We start from the raw sequence: 23,921 nt of genomic DNA on the forward strand, positions 1-23,921 counted from the left end.
CTTCCCAAGGTGCATAGCCAGAGAAAATATAAGGAGTGATGTGGACAAGAACATGTGGCCAAATGCAGAAGACCGGGTAGATTAGAAAAGGACTGTGTATTTTTCTTTTTTTTTCTTCTGTGCCTTTCTCTTTTTGTATATTTTATTTTTACACAACTGTAACCAGCAGCTATATTGCAGATTTTTGTTGATCTCTTGCAGTAATTTCCTATTGCAAATACAGCCTTTACTGCAGCAATTCTGCCACTTACTGTATTCCTTTTTCATATACTGTACATTCTATAAAGTAAAGATGAGTCATTCACTTTTGATATAGAATGTTTGCAAAAAAGAAGATAAAAATGCATACATTTACTACACTCAACAAAAGAAAAATGTAGAGTGACTTCAAAAGAAACTGCAGTGCGAAAAACAATTGACTATCAATATACTGTCTATTGTATAAGGGTAAAACTGACACATGTAAAGTAATGTATTTTCTGTAATACCATCTGCTGTTAGTATTTTGTATGTCATTGTGCTGTGATTGACTAAATGTTCCTGTTGGAAGAAAACATGTGCTAGTGTTTTGAAAGAATTATTTGATTTTGAGACATGTTTGCAGTGTTTTGGTAGAGTTAGTGTATTTTGACAAAGTATTCTTGCATTTAGAAAATTAGTGTTGGTGTTTAGTTTACAATATGTGATTTTGAGCATAAAATTAACTGTTTTGCCAACTGTGTGTTGTAGGTGAGTTGGTGTGTGAAGAGTTTAGAAAAAGTATTATAAGTATTGAAAAACGCTTGCTAGCGATCGTAAAAAACTGTAATATATCACACTTGACCTGCTGTTGTCAGCACAAGCAGTTCTTATGCCAGTTACTGGGATTGTGTGCTGCTTTAAATTTGGACAAGCTCTTAAACATCTTACTACACAACAATGCATTATTAACTCTACCCAAAACTTTAACTCAAGATTATTGTAAACAACCACTCTCACCATATTCCCTTCCTCAATGCTCCACTAGGAAGCAGACGACAGTCATCAATGACAGTGAACATAGAAACTGAATCATTATTCACTGTCAGAAGGAAACATCACAACTTATCATGGTGGTTAGTGAGACCAAACACTTTAGAAACACATTTCTCCAGTCAAAAACTATAGAAATGATCCCTGAAAGTAAAGTCTTAACTGAACAGTGGATGAAACCTGGGAATCATTCATGGGAAAGTCCTTCTCACTCGGGGTTTCTGCTCTTCATTAAACACCAGCAATCTGAGGGATTTGACACAAATATCAACCATGAACCACATATAGTGTTAAATTTAAAATATGAACTCAGTTACTTATCTTAAGTGGAGAAACTGATGAATATCCATTGAAAGTAATCCATCAAATAAAATAGTAGTGATTCCTATTTGGACCATTGCATGTGGGTTTCCATGCAGATTACATATTTCACTGATGAGCAGAAGTTCAATCAGAGAGGAAACTAACCAGTGAATCAGCTGCTGTAGTGTTTGGTTGGAATGAAAACCTGCAGACTCTCAGCTGCCCATCACTGCTGTAGAAATATACTGTTTAGAGAGCTGAACATTAATGACTGGAATTGATGCAACATGTGATCTGCATGGAAACACACATGACAAGGTCCAAATAGGAATCACTTACTGTTAAAATGATGGACTATTTTCAATAGTTGTAAAAATAAAATACATGTTCAAGACTTGGAATTTACATAATTAACTTTATATTGTAAGTGAATTGCTATGTGTTCTTCATACTTCATACTACATTCTTCATATTTGTGTCAAATCCCTCAGAGTGCTGGTGTTTAATGAAGAGCAGAAACCCCGAGTGAGAAGGACTTTCCCATGAATGACTTCCAGGTTTCATCCCCTGTTTAGTTAAGACTTTATTTTCAGGGATCATTTCTATAGTTTCTGACTGGAGAAATGTGTTTCTAAAGTGTTTGGTCTCACTAACATTGTCATGATATTTTCTTCAGATAATGAATAATCTTTCATTTTGTTTGTTCACTGTCATTGTTCTTTGCTTCCTAGTGGAGCAGTGAGGAAAGAAATGTGATGTAAGTGTTTGTATTTAATGATGTATGAAAATCAGTAAGTATCACAACTCATTTAAAAGCTTGTAAGGAGGAAAAACATTCTTTGTTTTGTTGCAGTGCAACAAATACAAACCTTTCACCTTGTGAAATCAGCTCAGCTAATGTAATAAATGAAGAGTGTTATCTATTTCAGTGTTTCCCAGTCCTCAAGTAGCTCTTTTCCTGCAATTTTTGTTCCAGCTGTTCTCTTCTACCTGATCCACTTACACTTACAGACTGCACACTTTCATGTTAGCTCTATGTAGATCTGTTTCTACTGCTCAACCAATCAGAATTAAGCCCCTAATTGGATCAGATGTGCAGGAGTAGAGCTGGAACAAAAACTTGCAGGACAGCGGGACTTGAGGACTGGATTGGTAAACACTGAACTAGAGAAGCAACATTTGGCACACTTGTCAGCACTTGAGTTGACATTATAGTTGATGAAGCTCTGAATGGATAAATGTTGAACTATATTACTGCTTGTGAGAAAGCCTGCAGTGAGTTTACAGTGACTGTGAGACAGCCTACTGAGCCCCATAGCGATGACGTCATATGTCTTAATTGCCTGCATTACTTTCAGTTTTGCAGAGACCGAGTTGAGGAGGAACACCAGCATTTTCCTCTACATCGTTTGTGCGTGAATGAAAGTTGTTTCGTTACGATTATTTATGTGTTCTCACTCAGCAGTTATTATTTATTAGCATGTTCGCCTTAAACTAAGGTTATATAGTTGTAATCATTTAGCGTTGTTGTAGTGTCTGCCGGCCCAAACCAGTTACATTTCCAGAGGCTCCTATATCCTCTATTATACTGCTGCTATCGGCCTTTCATGCTCTCAATTACAGCAGTAACTGCAACAAAGAGCTGCATCTCATTTCAAAACAATGAATCCAAGTGGACTCTTGCAGAACTTCATCTTCAGTTTGATTACTGTATGTTTCCTGATGGTGTAACAGCAGTTCAACACTCATTCATTCAAAGCATCATCCAACTATAATGTCAACTCAATTACTGAAGATTTTCAGGATAGTTGATGTACAACTTCTCTTATTGAAGCTCTTCTGATTTATCACATTTGGACTGCTTTTGTCAGCATTAAGTAGTTTTTATGCCAGTTATTGGGCTTGTGTGCTACTTATAATTTGGATAAGCTCTTATACATCTTATTACAGACCAAACTACTACTGACTTCACATAGAAATTTCATTGCAAGAAACCACTCAGACCACATCTCCTTCCTCAATGCTCCACTAGGAAGCAAAGAACAGTCATCAATGACAGTGAACATATGAACTTAATCATTATTCACTATCCACAAGAAACATCACAACTCATCATGGTGGTTAGTGAGACCAAACACTTTAGAAACACATTTCTCCAGTCAGAAACTATAGAAATGATCCCTGAAAGTAAAGTCATTAGTGAATAGTGGATGAAATCTGGAAGTCATTATTGGGAACGTTGACCTCACTGATGGTTACTGTTGTTGTCTGGTTGGAGTGGAAATGTTTGTCCCTCCCCTAAATGAATGAATAAACTAACAGTTCACGGTGAGGACAGTGCGGGAACACAACATCCGCCAAGTACTATGTACGTTTATCTGTACAGTATTAACCATCTGATGATGCCCCGTCGCCATTTATCAGCATCCCTGGTGGTCTAGTGGTTAGGATTCGGCGCTCTCACCGCCGCGGCCCGGGTTCGATTCCCGGTCAGGGAACTACTCTTTTTGCCTTTGTGAACCTTCAAGCTTTCATCCTGGCTCTCCTTTATTCCTTGAGAAGACTGCATTTGCCAACAGCTGGATGCCTACTGACGCATTCTCACACAGAAGCCTCTGTTTCGGTGTCACGTGCAACCACATGGACATATAGTTTTGAAGCTATAGGCCATATTATAGTTACTATAGGCCATAATAAGAAAATTATAATACCATTCGAACGGTGATTAATCTAATCACATGTATCAATGAAGTGAGCTAAATTGTCAATTTTCAGTAGCAATAGTAGGCTACACAACAATGTTATGCACATCATAATTAATGATTATTGATTAGAGTTGAGGTTGACACATGACGTTTCGTCAATAGCCAGCTAATAACATTACATCTGTTGCCAGGTAGATCGGCTAAATGTGATTATAAGGCGAACACGTCACTAACACATGTGAAAAAGAAGCACCCTCCTTCGAGCCGGATTCGAACCAGCGACCTAAGGATGTCTGCATTTAGCTCCTACAGTCCTCCGCTCTACCAACTGAGCTATCGAAGGGGCATGGAGGAAAAAAACTTCCCGTAATGGTGGAATTGATGAAGAGAGCGAGTAAACTTGTTCAACTAGTAAACTTACTACCTACCTCTTCATTTGTCATTGTGGGACATGTAACCTTCAGCGGGAGGAAAATATGGCGAAGCGAGTGTGGCGCTGGCGGCGACACTTCACCGTAGGTATGTTTAGTTTGTCTAGTCTTAGCCTTTATGCACGGTTTGTCCGTAGGGGCTTCCCGTGTTGCGGTTTCTGTCACCCTTTAGTGGTCGGAATGTATCTTTAGCCACTAGGTGCATTAGTGATTTACACTACTTTCTCTTTTTACAAGTGGCCTACTATGACTTTATGTGATTTTTTTTTTCAATATTATGACTTAGCATCTGAGAATTATGATTTAGCATCTCAGACTGATCTCAGAACTATGATCATCATAGTTAATAATCTCAATCTCAATAATCTCAGAATTATGATTTATTCATATTTATGAGTTTTTCAGAATTTTGAGATACATATTTATAAAAAAAAGATAAAGATAAAAGATAAAGTCATGCTTATCTCATCATTATGACTTTGTATGATTTAGTATCTCATAATTATAAGATTGTATCTCAGAATTCTGACTTAGTAGTCATAATATTGAGAAGAAAATATAAAAAAGTTTTGTGCAGTATTTCTTTTAACAGGTGACAGAAACAGGCTTTCATATGTGACAGAGCAACACAACACAGAACCGTTTCATTCAACTCTTTATTTTTTTTCTTGTATTAATCATTCATACTCCAGCAATTGTTTTTGCACTATTTACACATTTTGCTTTTCATATCGCACATGTTTTTGATGCTCTCTCCCATGCCAGCACCGACCCCAGCATGATGTGACAGAGCTTCTCCTCCCACCCCCCACCCCCCTACCCCCCTACCCTCAAGAAAAAGAAGACAATATGAAGAATCAAAGGCCATTGTACACGGACAACATTTTGAGGCAATGCTCATGGACAATATTGCCTTGGGAATTGGTATCTGGGACTAAATCCACATGGGTTACAAACTGAAACAATGAGCTACTAGTCATAGCTGCTGGCTACATTGCCCACATGGCTTCAAAATATCGCCTACCATGTATTGTGGCCTTTAAACCAAGCCATTCACCTCCAAAGACACTTGATATGAGGTTCATGTTGATAACCTGACTGTCCATTAGAAAACAAGCGTGTTGTAAAGGGGACTGACACCTTTTTAGACCCATTATAGTTGAGCAAAAAAAAAAATCAGGGTCGAGCTCAAATCAGATTCAATTAATCCAATTTGGCAAGTAAATAGTAATTCATGCGCTAATGACATGACATTCATTTTCAATTACTTTTTCATTGCTTAGAAATGAAAAGCTGTCTTTTAATAGCAAAGAAAACTGCCATCACTGCTAAAGGAAACTGTGATATTAAAAGAACGTAACGATTCATCCGTACATATTCACCTGGAAACATGAGCAAGTATCATTTTGCACTCTGCAAGTCACAGAAGAGCAGTGTGTAAGGGTTTGGGCCTGCTATCAAAAATTCATTACATTTCACACTCAGATAAGTCTACCATCAAATTCCTTTTCCCAAAGAAAAGATGATACAATACAGCTTAACGTCTGTACACAATGAAGAAAAGAAAAAAATAACAACAGACATTGTCTTTAACAATACTGTCTCCGTAAACGAAATGTAACAAATGAAAAAAAAAGGGCATAATTAATACAGTGTAAATGTACAAAATGGAGAAAAAAGAGCTTAATTCTATGGTAGGATCAAGAAAATTGTTATTTAAAAAAAACATAAAGGTGTAACTACATTAGATATTTTGGGAAAAAAAGAACAAAGTAAAGGAGTAAATGGAGTACCGTCATCATCATCGAAAGGACCATGCGAGTCCCATGGAGTACCATGACAATACCCGAAACTTACATGTTTGTAGTATACACAGTACACAGATTCTCTCTTTTGCTCTCTCACACACTCACTCACTCACACACACACACACACACACACACACACACACACACACACACACAGGTCTTGTAACATTGTGATAAGGGGTCATTTACAGACCCAACTCAGAAACTGCGCAGTTTGCTATCGGTGGTTGGAGGTACAGACAGAGAGGAGGGGAGTCATTTTCTACAGTTATGCAGAAAAGTTCTATCTGTGTTGTTGCAATTCCTTCTGGTTGCCAGTAGAGGTCGATAAAACTCATTAAAGGTCCCATATTATTCATTGTTCATGAATTTGTTTTCAGATATACTCTGGCACCAGGTAAGAATAATGTGCTTCATGCTGTTTTGCAGATAAATGTATTTTAGTTAAAAGGGTATTTATGGAACTAATTCAAAGACCAAGTCCTCACAATACTGCACCCTGATTGGCCGACTTGAATTCCTATAAATATGGGACCTTGAATTAATGCCGCTTTCACCCTGAACTAATTCAATTGGGGGTTGTTTTTTCTCCCCAAAGTCTTGTCCTATCCTGTTGACCTGTTCCAGCTCGAACTCCCGTCCGCTCCGTCCCCCCCCCCCCCCCCCCCCCAACCCTGCAACCCTCTGCCCAATCTGAGGGTCTTTCTGGCTGTGGGACTACCCCCCGGTGTCTTGGTTAGTTCCTGCTGGTTGTAAACACTGGCAGCGAGGCTCGTTCAACACGAAAACCGACAGGCCCCAAACGAACAGCGGGGGGCCTTGAAACAAAACCCCAATGCTTCAAAATGCTCATCTCCTTTATAAAAGTAAGCAGCACTCCGGTTTTTTTTTTCATTCACATCCCCGCTTTTCTCACTGTAGACAGGACAGAACAGCGCTTGCACCCAATGAAACCATCTGAAGCATTAAAAAGGGAAAAAAAAAAGAATAAAGTAAATACTGGTACCGGTGTATCTATTAATTGGTACCACAGTGGCTCAATAGTAAGACTCCAAAAAAGGCCCAGAGGATTTTTGGGCCTTTGTTTGGTCTCTTGTCACATCACACATAAGTGTTCAGGGCGTATATATCATGTCGTTTAGGAAAGAAAAGAAAAAACAAGATAAAACCAGGAGTAGGAGGTAAAGTACATGGAATGACGTTAAATGAGGATTATAGTACCAATGATAAATGATAATACAAGCGGATAACTGAGGAAAACCCATTTTGTTTTCTTCTAGTACTTGTACAGTTTGTGATCGGACAGCCACAAGAGGGAGCTAGAGCGCTGCACTTGGAGCGCAGAGAAGCAGGTGGTTTTGAAACAAAGCAAGCACAGGATCTCTCTCTCTTTTCTTTTCTTTCTTCCTCTCTCCCTTCGTCGCTGTCGGCCTCCTATGTTTTTGGCGATAGCTTAAGTACCGTTGCACAAGTTAATTCTTACCCTACTCCTATCCTACACTACATTCGTACGCCGTCTTTCTCTCTTTCCGCTACACTCCGTCCCTCTTCTCCTTCCTCGAGTCCCCTCCCCCTCCCGCTCAAACCTCTCCATCTTTGTCCTTTCTCTCCCAGTTTTTCCATTCGACCGCTCTAGCGTTTTCCCATCTCTCCCTAGTTAGTCTTTCTCTCAGTAAAGTAAACTTGTTTTTTTTTTTTTTTTTTTCAAGTAGTTAGTTGTTAGTACCGAATCATTCTCGCTTCTCGACGTTTAGTACCGAGCTATTTAGTGAGCCGAAACTGTCAGCGCCGTCGCTTCTCCTTGCTGATTTCTCCGCCTCCTCCTCCTATCTGTCCCTCTGTCTAGCCTCTTTCGCTGTGCTGCTGCCTCCCTTAAACAGCATCCTGCTTCTTCGATTGGTGCGAAGTTTGTAAAGTCCCGCAATGACAGGTGAAACCCTGCAGTGACTCAATCAACATCTTGGAAAATGGTATCCCCTGCAAAAAAAAAAAAAAACTTCTGTACCCCCAAAACGTCCCCCTGCACCCCTTTAAGTGCTGGCAGAGAGAGTCTGTCTCAGTTCAGGACCTCCTCCTCTTTGTCCTCTTCTTTTCGTTGTTAGGGCCACTTCTGTCCCTCTACTCCTCTTCCCATCTCTCCCACTCTTCTGTCCTCCTCTGCTGTCCTCTTCAGTTGTCTTCTCACTTCTCCGTCAGTCCGTCGTCCTCTGTGATGCCCTGAGCTCGGAGCTCGTCCAGGACGTTGTCCAGGTGTCCGGGGTCGGGGAAGCCGTGGCCCGTCAGGTTGGAGCCGAACTCTGTCTTGTGGTGGACCTTGAAGAGGGAAAAAACACAACGTTTTGTGTTGGTTGGTTTAATGCCAATAAATCTGATGTCAAAGTATAGTCAGTGTGCTTCAGGAAAAGTGAAAGGGAGAAAGCTGCAAAAAACGTCTTAAGTCACAATTCCTACAGGGACTGGCTAATGTTAATGTGTACGTACCTCGTTCCAGATGACGGTGTCAGACTCTCCCGTAGTGCTGGAAGTACCGACTGAGAAGATCAACCTGCGGTCCCACGCTACCAGGAGCAGTCTCAGTACCTGAAGACAGGTTAGGGGTAAAGGCAAGGAGGAAAACAGAAATTTAGTTACACAATACCTTTAAAAAGGTAAATCTTAAGTCATAGGTCATTCGCGTCTACAGGATGCACCATGACCACAGGTATAGATGTAAACCGTTTCGAGAACTGATGTACATAGGTGATGGACAGTGATCTGTCTCTGGGAAGGCGGTCGTTGTTTACCTTGCGTCCTTTCTCGCTGTCTGGGAGGTAGCAATGTCGGGGGAAGCCTCTGGCGGTGAAGGGCTTCCCTGGGTTCGGGTGCTCTGGTCCCTGATGGGGGGGAGGAGACATAGAGAGGTTTCATTTTACTGGATTAAAACTACGACCTGGAATCTGAAACATTAGTGGACTGACTCTGGGTCAGTTTCCCCTGCTTCTCACGGGGACGGCGTGCTGTGTACCTGAATGCCTGGCGGTATGTTGTAGATGATGCGTATGGTTTTGCAGTCAGGATGTCCCGGTAGAGAGTGGGGGATGACGTGGTACTCCATCTTCCCTGCCGGCTGGTTACCCGTCTTCACGCCGTAGATCGTTTTACAGGTAGGACACTGAAGACTGGAGAGGAGAGGAGAGAAGACAAGAGGAAAGGAAAGGAAAGGAAAGGAAAGGTTAGACAGGTTTTTATATTGCTCAGTGATGTGATGTAGACAATAAACTTAAGCAAGATGTAATGGGAGTATAAGTCTTCAAAGAGCTTATTTGCTAAAACGTTGGTGTGAAGCAATGAAGAGGGATGGTTCTCTTTATTTCTCGCCTACCTGCCGTCCTTGTTGCCATTGTTATACATGGCCACCAGACACTGGAGGTGGTACTGGTGTCCACACTGGGCCAGCCGCCCCACTGACTCCGCCCTGGAAACAGGCCCGACCCCTGGGCCTTTGTAGCCAGACGGACCCCCTAACGGCTCCATACAGATGGTACAGTCCTAGGGAAGGGAAGGGAAGGAAAGGATGTGAAATCCATATTACATGGCATAGGAGTCAACAGCATAAAAGACTCTATGACAGTTTGTCCACAGAGACAATAACACTGGTCATACCTCTTCTGGTGGACTTTTTACTTTCTGCAGATACTTCTTTACCACCTCCTCGGGAGTTTTACCTGCAGAGGGAGAGGAAGAGGAGGAAGAGGAGGAAGAGAAGGAGGAGGGGAGATGATGCTGTTAATGTGTGTGAAACCTGTTGGTGAAACCTTCCTAAAACTAATGGGATGAATATCTCATTCAGCAGTAAGGATGATCATTAATGGAGGTCTCACTTTTACCAGAGAGGGTAAACCAACCTACAGTTTTTCATGAGGTAAATGTATAGTATGTATCACAGTAAGTAGTATCAAACTGATGTCATTTCTAGGAGGATAGAGGCTTTTAAGTGGGGGAAAACATACAAATGAATGCTTTTCTGAAAATAGAACAGATTCTTCTTCATATGGGTGGTTGTTTGCCTGTTGATGATCACCGGCTAGAGGTCCTAGATCAGTGCTTTCTCCCGGCGCTTACCCTTGCGAGCCTGTTTCTTGGTGGTCTTCCTGCAGCAGTGGCCCAGGCCTGGCACCGGCTTGATGTCGCCCTTGCTGATGGGAGGAGGGTGGAGCACCAGCTTCGGAGGTCTGGTCAGACACACTGGCAGAGCTGCAGCGCTCATCAGGATCCCCGTGATCCCTGCAATACAGTGGAGAAAGGTGGAGACGAGTTAGAAGAATATACAGAGGGTTCCCACTAGTCTTGGGCCGATATTCGATAATATCGGATATCGCAACATTTTCCGTGGTATCCAATAAAAAAAAGCCAGAGAAAAAAAAAGAAAATCCAATCCGATGATTTTCCACAACCAAGTTGGAGCGCTTCCATGAGCTGAATCAGCTTCCTTCCTGGTAATGTTGTTGCTAATGTTGTTTTTGTAAAGGGGTGAAGAGTCTGGTTTCCACTGCAGTTGGGTTGAAAACTACCAGCTAATGCAACAAGTTGGAAAACACAATCTCCTATATTCCTGTGAAGTGATCCATTGGTAAAATTCTCTGTAAACTCCATGATATTCCAGGAATTTCAGCACCAGTGGGAAAATTGGGTTAGTGTGTGTGTGTGTATTAGTGTGTGTGTGTGTGTGTGTGTATTCTCACCGGCCAGTGCAGGGTGAACAGGACTGGATCCGTTGAGGTTCTTCACAGGGACGGTGGGCACGCTGCAACACAAGACACACACTGCTTAGTAAGCCATGTTAACACAGTTCCTAAAGAAAACACCACAACACAGCATGTCAAATCACACAATTTGCGGATACACTCTTTAACACTCTGAGCTCTCCAGCAGACGCCGCCAGACAGATACTCACTTAAAAAAACTGATGACTGTCATTGTTAGTCAGAGATTGCAGCTGATCAACCAACTTTCAGACCACCGCCGACAGAAAAAGACGACGACTAACGAATGATAACGGCAGAATTAATCAATGTCCCGTTAACTCTTTATCTGGACAAAATAGATTAAAAAAACACGGGTCAAAATGACAAATTCTCCATCTTCCTCAGCACTCTATCTCTATTCTTCGTTTCTTTCCTCTTTCTCTTATCTATCTGTTGTTCTCTCTCTCCTTTTCGCCACTCCGTATCTCCTCCTCTCAGGTTGTGCTTGTCTGGAGAGCGTATGAATGACGACGCCCGGCTGCCTGTGTGTGTTTATGGGAGCTAATCCATGGAGTTTCCATCTGCTCAGTGAGCTCAGAGAGGTGGACGTCATACAGCTGCATGCTGGGGGGGGGGGGGGGGGGGATTACCTGCCTCGTCACAAAGCTCATCATCATCTCTAACTGATCAACACACACACACACACATACATACAGACCCACATATTCACCACCAAGTTCTGAGCTAATCAGTGGGATGCGATGAACAACCTAAAGATTTCAGGATCCAAATGTCTGCCAATGGAAACTGCAGAAAAAACACAGACAGCTGGGTTTCCATCCAAGTATTTGTATGTGAATTACAGCGAACTGAATTAGAAAAGCTAATGGAAACGGCAAAATGTGGTGAATTCTCCTCAAAACTGCAAAAAAAAAGGACTTGGAAGTGGATTTTTGATGAACTAAGCATTCTACTTGTACAAAGTGGCTTTACTCGCAGAAATAAACATGCAATATACTGTACAGTCTGTATGTAAGCACAGCATTTTGGGTGTTTAAGACTTTTGCGGCATGGTGATCATAAAATACTGCAGTTGACAGCTCTATGTGCACAGCCGTTTCAGCTGGGGTCAGCAGCAGGTTAGCCCGTTATAGACCGTAGTTATAGACCTGGAGGCTGCTCAGGCTGTAAAATCACACACACAAACACATGCTGTGGGCTGGGAGTGTGTGTGGCATGATAGTCTTTAAGGCTGAGGGCTGTCTATTGTCTTCTAGTCATAAAACGACTGCTGGAGGGGAAGCTCTGGAGGTGGAACAAGCACACATGTTGACAGTGTCTGAATGTATTTCATTGACTTAGGCTCTGTTCACACTGCAATCGAACGTGCAATGTTCTGATTTTTTCCCTCAGATGTGACACAGATCTGATGTTTTCTCATCTGTGTGAACAGCAAAAAGCTGCATGGAGTTGGATTTTTTCATCTGGACCACAGGGATATGTCCGACAAAATCATATCCTGCGGAACGAAACCTAAATGCGACTTGTATTTGAACACTAAAATTGGAATTTGTCAGCGTTGCCATGACAATAAGTTAATTTTACATCATTCCCGAGACAACTGTCAAAATTTTGGCAGTTTGGCTGAGCAGCGTAAGCATGGACTACAACGAAACACAGCAATGGAAAGAAAAAAGCCAAGTAGTCGAGTCGATTGGTATGTGGGGAGACAAAAACAGATTTGACATCTTTGGTTAGTGTTACTCTGCATACACGTCTTTTCGACATCGCTGTCAGTTCATATTTGCATCAGACATGAGTTACATCCTCATCACATCAGATATGAGGACAAATTGAGAATTGAGTATGAAAGCCTGTAACGTAACCTTATATCTACTATCTGTCCCCTCACTAGTACATACCTGCCCTTAACCCTTAGTCCAACTCCGATTCTAAGCCTAAAGGCCCTGACACACCAGGCCGACGGTCGGCCGTCGGCCAAAGTCGGGCCGTCGGTAAGCGTCGGTGTCCCTAGTTTTTGCGGTGTGTCCCGCACCATTGGCACTAGTCGGACCCTGTCGGAGGCTTTTCGGCCGATTGAGCATGTTGAATCGGCGTCGGAGCCCGTCGGTGAGAGAGATCACTCTGAGCACGAGAAGAGAAGCGGAAGTGACAAAAGCAAAAGCAAACGACGAAGTCACAAGCCACAACCAAAAGACCAAGGGCTGACAACGCCAGTGCCATTTGCAACTTCTTATCAGACATATTCTCGATTAGAAGTAGCGAAACCGTCTGTGATGAGCGAGAGTGGTGTGAAAATGGTAAGCAAACGCTGCTTTGTTTACGGTTTGTATATCCGCAGTCCTAGGTCTTCCGGTTTCCCTTTTTGAATGACGAATACAGATTTCCCCTCACGCAGGCGCAGAACGTACGTGCTAGTTGGCCGTCGGGTGTAGTCTTTGCGGTGTGTTCAAGTGCAACTTTTTGGACCAGACGCAGGCGACGCAACAGTCAGCCTTCGTCGCCGCTGGTTCTTTGACGTCGGCTTGGTGTGTCAGGGCCTTAAGCCTTACATCTACTTTTCACCTACACAAACTCTTACATAAATAGCAGCTTTCCAGCCAGGCACATGCAGTAGTTGCCTACACAGAGAAAAGACAGTCTCCTTCGAACCGGATTTGAACCAGCGACCTAAGGATCTCTGCACTCAGCCTCTACAGTCCTCCGCTCTACCAACTGAGCTATCGAAGGGACAACACCATGGTTCAGGTATATGTATTGTGTTCTTGAATTTGTGTCTTTTCAATTTATATCAGACACAAATGTTACATATCCAGCACTCACACTGGCCCTAACATATATTAATAGGCACATACACACACACACAAACACCCGTACAGACAGGCACAGGGTCAGAGTGTAGTGATGATCTGTTGTTTCCTGTTGTTGGTTTAGCCTTAACAGGCTTTCTGTCAGCGAACTAAGCTGCTTTATGTGAACCCTACTCAGACACACATGACGGTGTGCGAGTGAATGACTCAGTGGGGGAGATGTGTGTGTGGGTGTGTGGGTGTGAGGGAAAGAGTATGAGGGAATGTGTGTGTGTGTGTTTGTGTCACATGCTTCAGAGAGAAAATGCTAAATAGAAACAGTGAGTTAAAGAAGAGTAAACATAGAGAATGAGGGATAAAGATAACACAGAAACGACTCTGACCATTATTACAGATCACTGGACGTCACCAGGTAACATTAGTCCAGTGTGAACAGGGCTTTAAATCCAGAAAAAACCACCTCCTTCGAGCCGGATTTGAACCAGCGACCTAAGGATTTCAGCCATGCAGCCTCTACAGTCCTCCGCTCTACCAACTGAGCTATCGAAGGGATTGCACATGTACTTTCAAATATTTGGGAGCTGATCAGCTGTCAACAGCCAATCAGACTTCCACATTTTCTTGTTTCCCCCTGTGATTTCATTTCAGAAATAACTGTTTTACCTGGCAAGAGCAATATGGATTGATTACAGCCATTCAAAGCTTCCCAGTTCTCTACCACTTTTATTTGAAAGACCACAGGAAAAAAAAATGTTGGGGTCAATGGTAAGCTGAGTTTTATCCTGTTTATTTGTAATTAATGCTACCTAATTAGCACTAGCTAACTCATCAAAACAGTGTAATGATATGAATAACAACAATAGCCTTTGTGGTTTGAGACCACGACATAAATACAGTCGAAGCGTCTCACACCGCCCACAATCGGTCAGAACAGATACACCCATCAACAAAGTCGCTCAGTGTGAACAAACATTTAAAGCCATGAGTGTGTGGCTACTATCACGTCTTAATTACATCAAATTTCCATCTAGGGGTGATCTGATTAGTCCAAGGCATACTATCCAATATGAACACTCTGCTGTCATATGCAGCAGCAAGTGGTTTAAGCTCTTAAACTTGTCATATAGACCTATATATGGCAACATAGGACAGACAGCCTCCACCGTTATAAATAGGCCGCCAGCTAATGACGAATGGGAAACACCAATATCAGATCTGCATCGGATGAAGTCACTCTGTGACGATGACAGTGATCACACACACACACACACACACACAGTAATCACTTGTTGCCAGTCACTGAGGCTATTAATATTTAATAGGCTGCTGTGTTAGCATGGAAGGGGTTATGAGGTATGGGAGAGAGAGGCGAGTGTTGAGTCACATCTGATCCTGGATAAGCTTCAGTTAGCTTATTAGCACACTTTCCAGCTGCCCCACTGATGTGCTGATGACACACACACACACACACACACACAGGTAAGACGTCACACAGGCAAGAGCGCACCTTCCATTCAAGTCGTCCCACTGATAGCGCTTCAGTTATCACACAGTACCTTGACACGAGAATATATTGTCTGAGAATGCCAGGTCTAGGCTGTCAGCATCTCTCCAATGTCTGTTTGACAACATCATCACCTAGTTTCCCCCCCTTTGTGTTCTGTGTGGAGTGACTCTGCTGCTCTGATGCGGGCTGTTTGACAGACGTCTTTATAAAATGAAAAAGTGAAAATGGGACAAAGGGGAATTCTGGAAAGTATGATTATAAAATAGATTTTTTTTTTTTTTTTTTTTACCAAAATCCATTTGGAAGTAAGAAATGGAAATTAATTATTATGAAAATGACAATCATGAAATTAAATTTCAACATGAGGTTTTATTTAACTATTTAGAAAATTCATTCTAATTATTGACCTTTTTTTTTTACTCATTTAAATATATTTCTGTGTTTATTTCTAAAATTATCCCTTTCATTAGAGCAAACTGGTTTCCAATAATCATTACAAGACTTCAATAGACCTCAATATTAGGGATGGAACAATATATTGAAATTCAATATATCGCAATACAAAAATGTGACAATACACATCATGGGGCAGAATATGAATCGCAATATCAGCTCTATTTTATTCTGCTGTAGTAATCACAAATGAGACGCTTGACCATCACAGTTTCACAAGCTCTCCATCCAAATTATATTATTGTCACTTTGTAATGACATTTTTAAATTTAAATTAAGTATTTATACATTTATTTGTTTATGTCACATTTGGCTCTCCATACTACATGACTAACAACAAGCAGGAAGTAATAGGGAGAAGCAGGAAAGAAATGAGAGTGGTGTGTCCTTACAAAACAATAAGCCTGAGATCCTAAAAAAAAGAAAGATCCCGTCCCTCCCAGGGAGTGGAGGGAGGGGGATTTAGAAAGGCAGGCCTGAATGGGACTGAAATCTCTTGACCCCTCACGACCCCAAACCCTGCCTCCCGCCCCCGCCTCCTTCCCACCAGATCGACACACACTCCCTCTGCTTTGTCTGGCCCTCCCTCTCACACACACAGTCCCTCCGTCCCTCCGCTCCTCCTATTCCCCCGGGCCCAGATGGTCATCAGCTGGACTGATTTGGAGGCCAGACAATCCCGCAAACACTCCCACGCATTCTCACACATACACTTTTTGTCTCCCGCACACACATTCTTATGGATACACACACACGCGCGTTCTCTCTTAAGGTAGTGTGTCGTGTTCGGAGGTGACTTCCTCTTCGGCTTTGGTGACAAATCCTTTGATGGTTGGAGACAGAAATGCTAGTTTTGGTGTTGCGGACTGAGTGCTGTAAGACGCTCCTGGGAGTCACACACACACACAAATTCTCACACACTAGCTTGTTTTCCATCCAAGTATTTTTCCGCGACTCAAGACATATAGCAAATGAATTGGAACCAGCAAAATTCCATAACATTTCCTCAATAACATAAGAAACGTTTCACACTGGCTTGAGGTGAAATTTCCTTTGTTGATTAAGAGATTTGTGCAATAAGTTTGAATATCACCAAGTGCATTTCTTTATTTTCACCTTCAGATGATATGGCCAACATGAGCTGACACGAAAGATGAGTCTTTCCATTTTCATTTGTTTTGGGCAACACACATTATATCTATTGCGACATTTCAAAAGTTTGCGTAAAATTCATGTGATAGTTGGATGGAAACATAGCTACTGTCACACATTGTCTATCCAACGCATTCATTACCATGCTCGTATGCACACACACACTCACAACGGTGCATTTGCATGTACAGCACTGTGCAAAAATCTTAGGCAGCCTAGATTTTATATAACAGCAGATAACGTCTACTTCCCACGTTTCTGACCTTCCCTGAAGCTGGGACAGGAATGAAAAGAGACAAAACACTATCAGGGATGGCACTTCAAAATGCAGCCAGACAGACAGACAGACTAGGAGAGAGCCACAGACACCAGACGACACAGACGTTTTGTCTGGTTGTCTGTCTGTTGTTGCTTTAACTGCTTATCCGAGGACTCATTCCGTATGATTTCCCTGAACGTGTGAGAAAAGCTGCGACGGCGTCCTGCCTGGCCAAGACAAAACACAGGACAATAAGGAGGGGGTCGTCTCTGTGTGCGGTTACAGCTCCCCCTACGGGCCAGACACGGTAAGACAAAAAAGAAAAAAGAAAAAAAAGAAACCTGTAGTCTCGCAACCTGTTGGTGCTCCGAACAGATGCCAACGCATTAAAGCGCTCATTGCGTGTGTCTTCCCCTCTGTTTTCATCCCTCCCTCTAGCTCATTTTTCCATTGATCTCTCTCCCTCTCCTTGCTTAATTTGCTTTTTCTCAGTACGCTGTCTATCCAACCCCCACCTCTCCATTTTTTCCCCCTCCCACCCATTCATCCTCTTTGTCTCGTTCCCACAATCCCCCACTGGCGAGAGAAGACAATTCTTCACCGCATCTCCAGTTAGGATCGTCAATATTTACTTTTACGGTGTGTGAGAGAGAGACGGAAGGGTACGAGTGTGTGTGCTTTTCATTATATGCTTTTACAGCCGGGTGTGTGTGTGTGAGTGAAAGTGTGTGTGTGTGTGTGTGTGTCTCCCCCCTCCCTCTCTCTCTGGTGTTGGCCTGATTTCTTGCACCACAGTGTGATCAATCTTTGCCAGTTTGCTGACTCGTTTCTTTGTCTCGTCGTCTCTACCCCCCCTCCCCCGCTCTGTCCATCACCCCTTGTCTCTGGCGCTGTCTGAGTCTATGAGACGGTCTACAGACACACACACACACATATCTACACACCCCTCCCCTAACCAAAAATGTTGAATGTCTGACGGTAGCAACAATGCTGACTAGACCCTCTGCTATTGTCTCCATCACCCCCCCCCCCCCCCCCCCCTCCATATATCCCCATTATGAATATGCTCGTAGATCAGCACAGCCATCTATATGGGGGGTATTCCACCACATGACCCCCCCCCCCCATCCCTCTTAAATGCAATGAGGGTTTAAACTGGAAGTGTAATGCTCAAAATAGCTGAAATGCTACTGACTGTAAGAGGATGCAGAGAGGAGAGAATAGAGAGAACTGAGGAAAAAAACAAGAAAGAGACATAGAAAGGCCAGAGGAGAGGAGGAAAGGAGAGGAAAGGAAAGGAAAGGGAACAAATGTAGAAGAGGAAAAGAGCAAGCAGAGCAGGAAAGGAGGAGAGGAAAGGAGGAGAGGAAAAAAGGGCAGAGAAGGAGAGGAGCGCTCAGTATTGTGTTGCTAATGCAGCCCAGGCTTGGGTGATCCAACAAAGGTTACTGTGGATACCAACAATGAGGCTCCGAGGGGCCCAGACCGCCGAGACCAGACGGGGAGAGGAGGGAAGAGGGAGGAGAGGACCTAGGGAAGGAAAGGAGGGGGCAGGGAATAAGGGACGGGGTTGAGGGAGAGAGAAAAACAAAACAAAAAAAAGTCTATATCAACAAGCATCTGGCCTCGCCGTCTTTTTCCTCGGATTTTCTCTTGATGAAGTTTGCGTACAGTTTGAGAAAAGAGTTTAAAGTTTAAAGGGAGGAGGAGAAGAAGTGGAGGAGGAGGAGGAGGAGAAGAAGAAGAAGAAGAAGAAGAAGAAGGGCTAGGGGGGTTGATTAGAAAAGGAGCAGGAGTTCAAGGGTACTTGGGTAAAAGCGGAGAGAGTTTCAGAGTGAGAGGAGCGGGGGAGGAGAGAGAGAAAGAGAAAAAACAAGATTTGGACTCATTTTAGACTCAAGTATGGAGAGTCCCATAGCTTTCCAAACCCAAATGATGCTCATAAGGGAGAATGTGAAGAGAGGGGAAGAGAGAGAGAGAAAGGGAGGTGCTGCTGATCCATGGCCTTCACACTCGTTCGCCTGTCCTCTCCCACAATCCTTCCCTCCCTCCCTCCTCTGCTCTACAAATGCTTCCTCGCAGATGGACAACAGACAGAAGGCTCTGCTGACTTTTGACAACACACGTCGAGCACAATGGCACACACACACACACACACATGCACGAACACACACACACACACACACACAGCCCATAGGAATCCAAGCAAAAACAGAGGTGGGAGCTACAGATTTACAAGGTCAGTTTAGCAACAATTTATAAGGTTCGTTTTTCCTTGCTTCTTTCTCAATGATTCTTCGAAGGGATGGGACGATATATCGAAATTCAATATATCACAATTCAAAAAATAGCGCACCCAAAAACACTTAGAGGGGCAGTTCAAGAATAATTAGTTCACATAACAAGTATAACAAGCATATTAACAGTGTGTTGAGTATTTCCTATCTCAATTGTGTCAAGGCTTAAAAATCCCTTTTCACTGTCTCTGGCCCTTCATCTACATCTCACTTTCATGAGTGAAAGTGGATTTATAGGAGAAATCACTAAGGGAACATTGGTTTCACTTGAATTCAGCCTATTTCACGGAAAGTTTGAATATTTCATACATTAAGTCGAAGTATCCAAATAATGAAAACGACCATTTTAACCCGCAACAGGTGCCAGAACTGCCAACATAACACCAGGAGCAACACAGGCAAAAAAAAAAACAAGTCTCCAACAGAAATGAATGGGAATGGTGTGGTGTACAAAGTCTAAAAAATCACACCTCTGAAATTGTCAAGTTAAACATCAGATTACTCAGAGCTGGTGGGAGAAAAACAAACTAATGACTCACTACAGCATTAACAAACTTAACACTTATGAATGTGAGTAAGAAGATTATGTGTGTGTGTGTGAGTGTGTGTGTGTGCTATCACACTCCCACTGCACCAGATGATGTGAGTGCCTATGAAGCCTTTAATAGAGCCTTGTGTTGTGTGTCAGTTTTTACAGTCAAAAGCCCTGGTATTTGCTGTCATTGTTTTACCATGGCATACAATGGAGGCCAATAGAGACCATTTCCATTTGTGTGTAAGCCCTGTGTGTGTGCGTGTGCGTGTGTGTGTGTGCACTGAAAAAAAATATCATCTTAACAGATGATTAAGTTTTGCCTTGACTCTTACAATCTTATTTTTCTTAAAATAAGTGAATAAATAATAATAATTTCACTTGTTTCCAATGCAAATCAATGTGTTTTCTTGAATTTTTTTGAATCAAATGATGTTATCTTGATGCTAGTGGACTGATCCTCCTTATTTCAAGATACTGTTACCTGCATTGGAAACAAGTGGCAGATTTTTTTCACCGCTTTTAAACAAAATAAGATTTGAAGACTGAACACGAGATCAGATAACTTGTTAAGATGGATATTTTTGTAGTGTGTGTGTGTCCATCATTATCTTTATGCTGTTAGCACATTAGACTGGATCATGGTCTGGAATGCTGGTTTTCAGTGTGTGTGTGTGTGTGCTATTCTCATCCTCCTACTCACCCTGATGCGATGAGCGCTCTGGACTGGGCCATAGCGATCCTCTGTAGTGCCGGTCTGCTCAGCCCGGCTAAACTCGACCGCTGCGGCAAGGGCGCGTGGCACACCGTCGCCGCTGACGATGCCGCGCGCTGCGGCTTCATCACCACGGGCGACGGAGATGGCACGGGGGAAGGGGGTGTGGTGACGTTGCTCGCCGGGGTGACCAGCGTGCCGATGGCCACCGGTTCGCCGGTCGCCGACGGGCAGGGCATAGCCGGCGGGTTCGGGTTGGACGACGGGGGCAGCGGGGGCGGGAGGGACGGGGGAGGCGGCCTGGTGGACGAAGAGGAGAGGCCGAGGGCGCCGGTGCCCGAGGTGAGGGCGGCCAGTGACTGAGCGAACAGCTGGGCGTTCCTCCTCGGGGAGGCGATGTTCTTGGAGATGGCGAGGCCGTGCGGCAGCGTCAGGGAGTAGTTGGAGTTGGAGTTGGAGTTCTGCTGCTGCCCTCGGCCCAGAGTGGCCGTCTGAGACGGACTCAGGGGTTTGGAGGCGGCGGATGTGGAGTTCTTGGGCCTCTGCATGGTTAGCGAGCGTCTACCTAGAGTCTGTATCGCCACTCCTCCTCCCCCTCCTCCTCCTGCGTTGGTCTTCACGCTCAGGACCAGCATGCACTGCTGGCAGGCACAAGGCTGGCCCAGTCCGGTAGCCGGTAATCCTCCATTGGGGTAGACGGGGTTTCCAGTCCCGACATTGGCCCCCGACACCCCAACGCCCAGCAAGGCTCCTGTTAACCCTCCTCCTCCTCCTCCTTTGGGTAAGGGGAGGGGGCCGGACACTAGAGGGTAGGCCATGTCCGCACGCCTCTGGATCCTCCGGCACCTCTGGCTCTGTCTGTTCACCTGGAGGAGGACAGGGACGCATTCGTTCATGGCATTTCTGCTTATTACAAGTCATCTTTAGCAGTTGCACACACAACGGTCACGCACTGACATACCTGTGTCATGTTCTGATAATCAATGAGGTAGCAGAAGCCGAGCGGCGCCAGGTCCAGGCAGGGCTGCTGGCGGCTGTGGCCGTTCTGGATGGCGATGGCCACCTCCATGTCGTAAGGCGTCCAGGTACCGGCGTCGTTTTCCCACTCCCACTGCCAGCCCTGACCCGGTGCCGACGCTGGGTCATAAAAACTCCTCCGCACCGGACGGATGGTCCCTGATGAAGGGAAGAAGAGGAGGGGAAAACAATGAAAAGGTGCCTTAGTGTCGTTTCTTTGTCACAATAGTTAGAACTTTATTTGTCTAGCACTTTTCTAGAACAGCTTACAAAGAGCCTCACAATCAAATAAAAGGCAGAAACAAGGTTGTACAAGCATAGGACAGGTCAGTGGCGAAAGCAAAGACAAAGCCATGAGGCTGAAGGTGCGATACGAACCCTGGATAAAGCAAGTGGTGACGGGTGGGGGTAAGTTCATACCAGCAAACCAATGCAGTGGAACACTAGTTAAGTTTAACATCTTTGCATGAAAGCACATCTGTAAGGACAGATCTTAAGAAGTGTTTTAAAAAACAAAACTGATTCTGCCAGCTTGAGCTCCTCAGGAAGGAAGTCTTCAGTCTATTTTTAGGAATGATCAGAAGGCCCGTGGTTAGGGATCTGAAGTTGCGCTCAGACTCAGAAGGGGTTAAGAGGTCCGAGATATAACTGGGTGCCAAACTTATCGTGCTATAGAAGTGATCAGCAAAATCTTAAAGCCACTTCTGAAACTAACCAGTGAAGTGATGCCAGAATTGGAGTGATGTGATTTCTTCTGTTGGTACCAGTTAAAGTCCTTACTGCTATATTCTGTACAAGTCAGATGCACTGGAGGAACTTATCAATGGCATCAGGTGCTGTCTGTGGTAGCCTATGGGTTAAAGAAGCTGGCTTGTGACTGGAAGCACACCAGTTAAAAATCACCAGACCAACAGGAAAAATCTGGGCAAGGACAGTAAATGAGTAAAGGCCCTGACACACCAAACCGACTTCAAAGAACCAGCGATGACGAAGGCCGACTGTTGCGTCGCCTCACGTCGCCTGCGTCTGGTCCAAAAAGTTGCACTTGAACACACCGCAAAGACTACACCCGACGGCCAACTAGCACGTACGTTCTGCGCCTGCGTGAGGGGAAATAACTTTCCATACCTTATGTCTGATAAGAAGTTGCAAATGGCACTGGCGTTGTCAGCCCTTGGTCTTTTGGTTGTGGAAGAAGAAAGGAAGAGGCGGAGGCGAAAAATAAGGAGAAACCGCACTAAATGGGTGAAATCATGAATAACGTTACTCCAGCGACAGGCTCAAGGGGCTTTCCCGAACCTGTGTCGAGAGCTGGAGATAAATGAAACCTCCGATTTTAAAAATTTCGCTCGGCTCTTTCCTGTTCAGTTCCACATGTTGAAGGAATTTATCAGTCCAATCATCCAGAGGCAAAACACGAACTACCAATCAGAGTGATCTCTCTCACCGACGGCTCCGACGCCGATTCAACATGCTCAATCGGCCGAAAAGACGCCGACAGGGTCCGACTAGTGCCGACGGTGCGGGACACACCGCAAAAACTAGGGACACCGACGCTTACCGACGGTCCGACATTGGCCGACGGCCGACCGTCGGCCTGGTGTGTCAGGGCCTTTACACTCTCGCTCCTTCAACACTCTCTTGCCTTTTAGTGAGGCAGTGCTCAGTGGCCAACAGTGAAAGACTAGAGACTGTTAAGATCTTAAACTTGATTGTGCAACTCAATCTGTATTTGTATGACACAATTTCCCCAATGGGGGATCATTCAAGTAAACTCTTAACTGAACAAAGGCAAATGCAGAGCTTTCCAGGGCAAAGTTTTGCATCAAATCGGACAGCATGATGCATGGAAAAGACATTGGAGAAACTCTGTAGTCTTGGACGTCTAGTTGAGTAAAATGCTTAATATTTTGCATAACAGCATCGGGAATTCTGATGGTTAGGGTTGAAGTACCTGGGCTAGTACCAAAACCCCAGCTAATCCAAGACAGAAACCAACACATGAGTGCGGTGGTTTTATCACAGATAACCATGTTTAAAAGGCATGGCTCTCCAAGCTGTTTGAAACCCAGACATACAGCAGGTTCTATATGAGCTCTTTGATAGGAAAACATGTTTGAGGGTGGTGCTTTAAATAGACCTTGGCAAGGCTGGCAGACTTAACAATAGCTATGTT

The 23,921-nt window shown here is 43.9% G+C and overlaps 1 protein-coding gene, 4 non-coding genes and 3 pseudogenes across 6 annotated transcripts in view; 2 read left to right on the forward strand and 6 right to left on the reverse strand.

Annotated features, from left to right (window-relative positions):
- Positions 1–967: 967 nt before the first annotated feature.
- LOC139911219 (small nucleolar RNA U3) lies at positions 968–1,171 on the reverse strand (annotated as a pseudogene).
- A 720-nt stretch (positions 1,172–1,891) lies between these two features.
- LOC139911222 (small nucleolar RNA U3) lies at positions 1,892–2,073 on the forward strand (annotated as a pseudogene).
- Positions 2,074–3,307: 1,234 nt separating this feature from the next.
- Positions 3,308–3,511, reverse strand: LOC139911220 (small nucleolar RNA U3; annotated as a pseudogene).
- A 229-nt stretch (positions 3,512–3,740) lies between these two features.
- Positions 3,741–3,812, forward strand: trnae-cuc (transfer RNA glutamic acid (anticodon CUC)). Its single transcript has one exon. It is a non-coding gene; the product is annotated as a tRNA-Glu (tRNA).
- Positions 3,813–4,274: 462 nt separating this feature from the next.
- Positions 4,275–4,362, reverse strand: trnay-gua (transfer RNA tyrosine (anticodon GUA)). Its single transcript is given in 2 exon segments — positions 4,275–4,310; positions 4,326–4,362. It is a non-coding gene; the product is annotated as a tRNA-Tyr (tRNA).
- A 2,537-nt stretch (positions 4,363–6,899) lies between these two features.
- LOC139911214 (E3 ubiquitin-protein ligase DTX4-like) overlaps positions 6,900–23,921 on the reverse strand; it is a 34,837-nt gene continuing 17,815 nt past the window's right edge. For both annotated transcript variants that reach the window (XM_078290797.1, XM_071898720.2), the window contains exons 3-12: positions 21,690–21,904; positions 20,717–21,594; positions 10,980–11,041; positions 10,360–10,521; positions 9,901–9,962; positions 9,620–9,786; positions 9,263–9,416; positions 9,042–9,131; positions 8,740–8,838; positions 6,900–8,571 (exon numbers count right to left, since the gene is read on the reverse strand). In XM_078290797.1, coding sequence (XP_078146923.1) covers positions 8,440–8,571; positions 8,740–8,838; positions 9,042–9,131; positions 9,263–9,416; positions 9,620–9,786; positions 9,901–9,962; positions 10,360–10,521; positions 10,980–11,041; positions 20,717–21,594; positions 21,690–21,904 — 2,021 coding nt within the window. In that variant the 3' untranslated portion in view covers positions 6,900–8,439. The remainder of the gene's footprint in view (positions 8,572–8,739; positions 8,839–9,041; positions 9,132–9,262; positions 9,417–9,619; positions 9,787–9,900; positions 9,963–10,359; positions 10,522–10,979; positions 11,042–20,716; positions 21,595–21,689; positions 21,905–23,921) is intronic.
- Positions 13,646–13,733, reverse strand: trnay-gua (transfer RNA tyrosine (anticodon GUA)). Its single transcript is given in 2 exon segments — positions 13,646–13,681; positions 13,697–13,733. It is a non-coding gene; the product is annotated as a tRNA-Tyr (tRNA).
- trnay-gua (transfer RNA tyrosine (anticodon GUA)) lies at positions 14,275–14,363 on the reverse strand. Its single transcript is given in 2 exon segments — positions 14,275–14,310; positions 14,327–14,363. It is a non-coding gene; the product is annotated as a tRNA-Tyr (tRNA).

This window comes from Centroberyx gerrardi, chromosome 3, assembly GCF_048128805.1.
Source record: "Centroberyx gerrardi isolate f3 chromosome 3, fCenGer3.hap1.cur.20231027, whole genome shotgun sequence".
Classification (NCBI taxonomy): Eukaryota; Metazoa; Chordata; class Actinopteri; order Beryciformes; family Berycidae; genus Centroberyx; species Centroberyx gerrardi.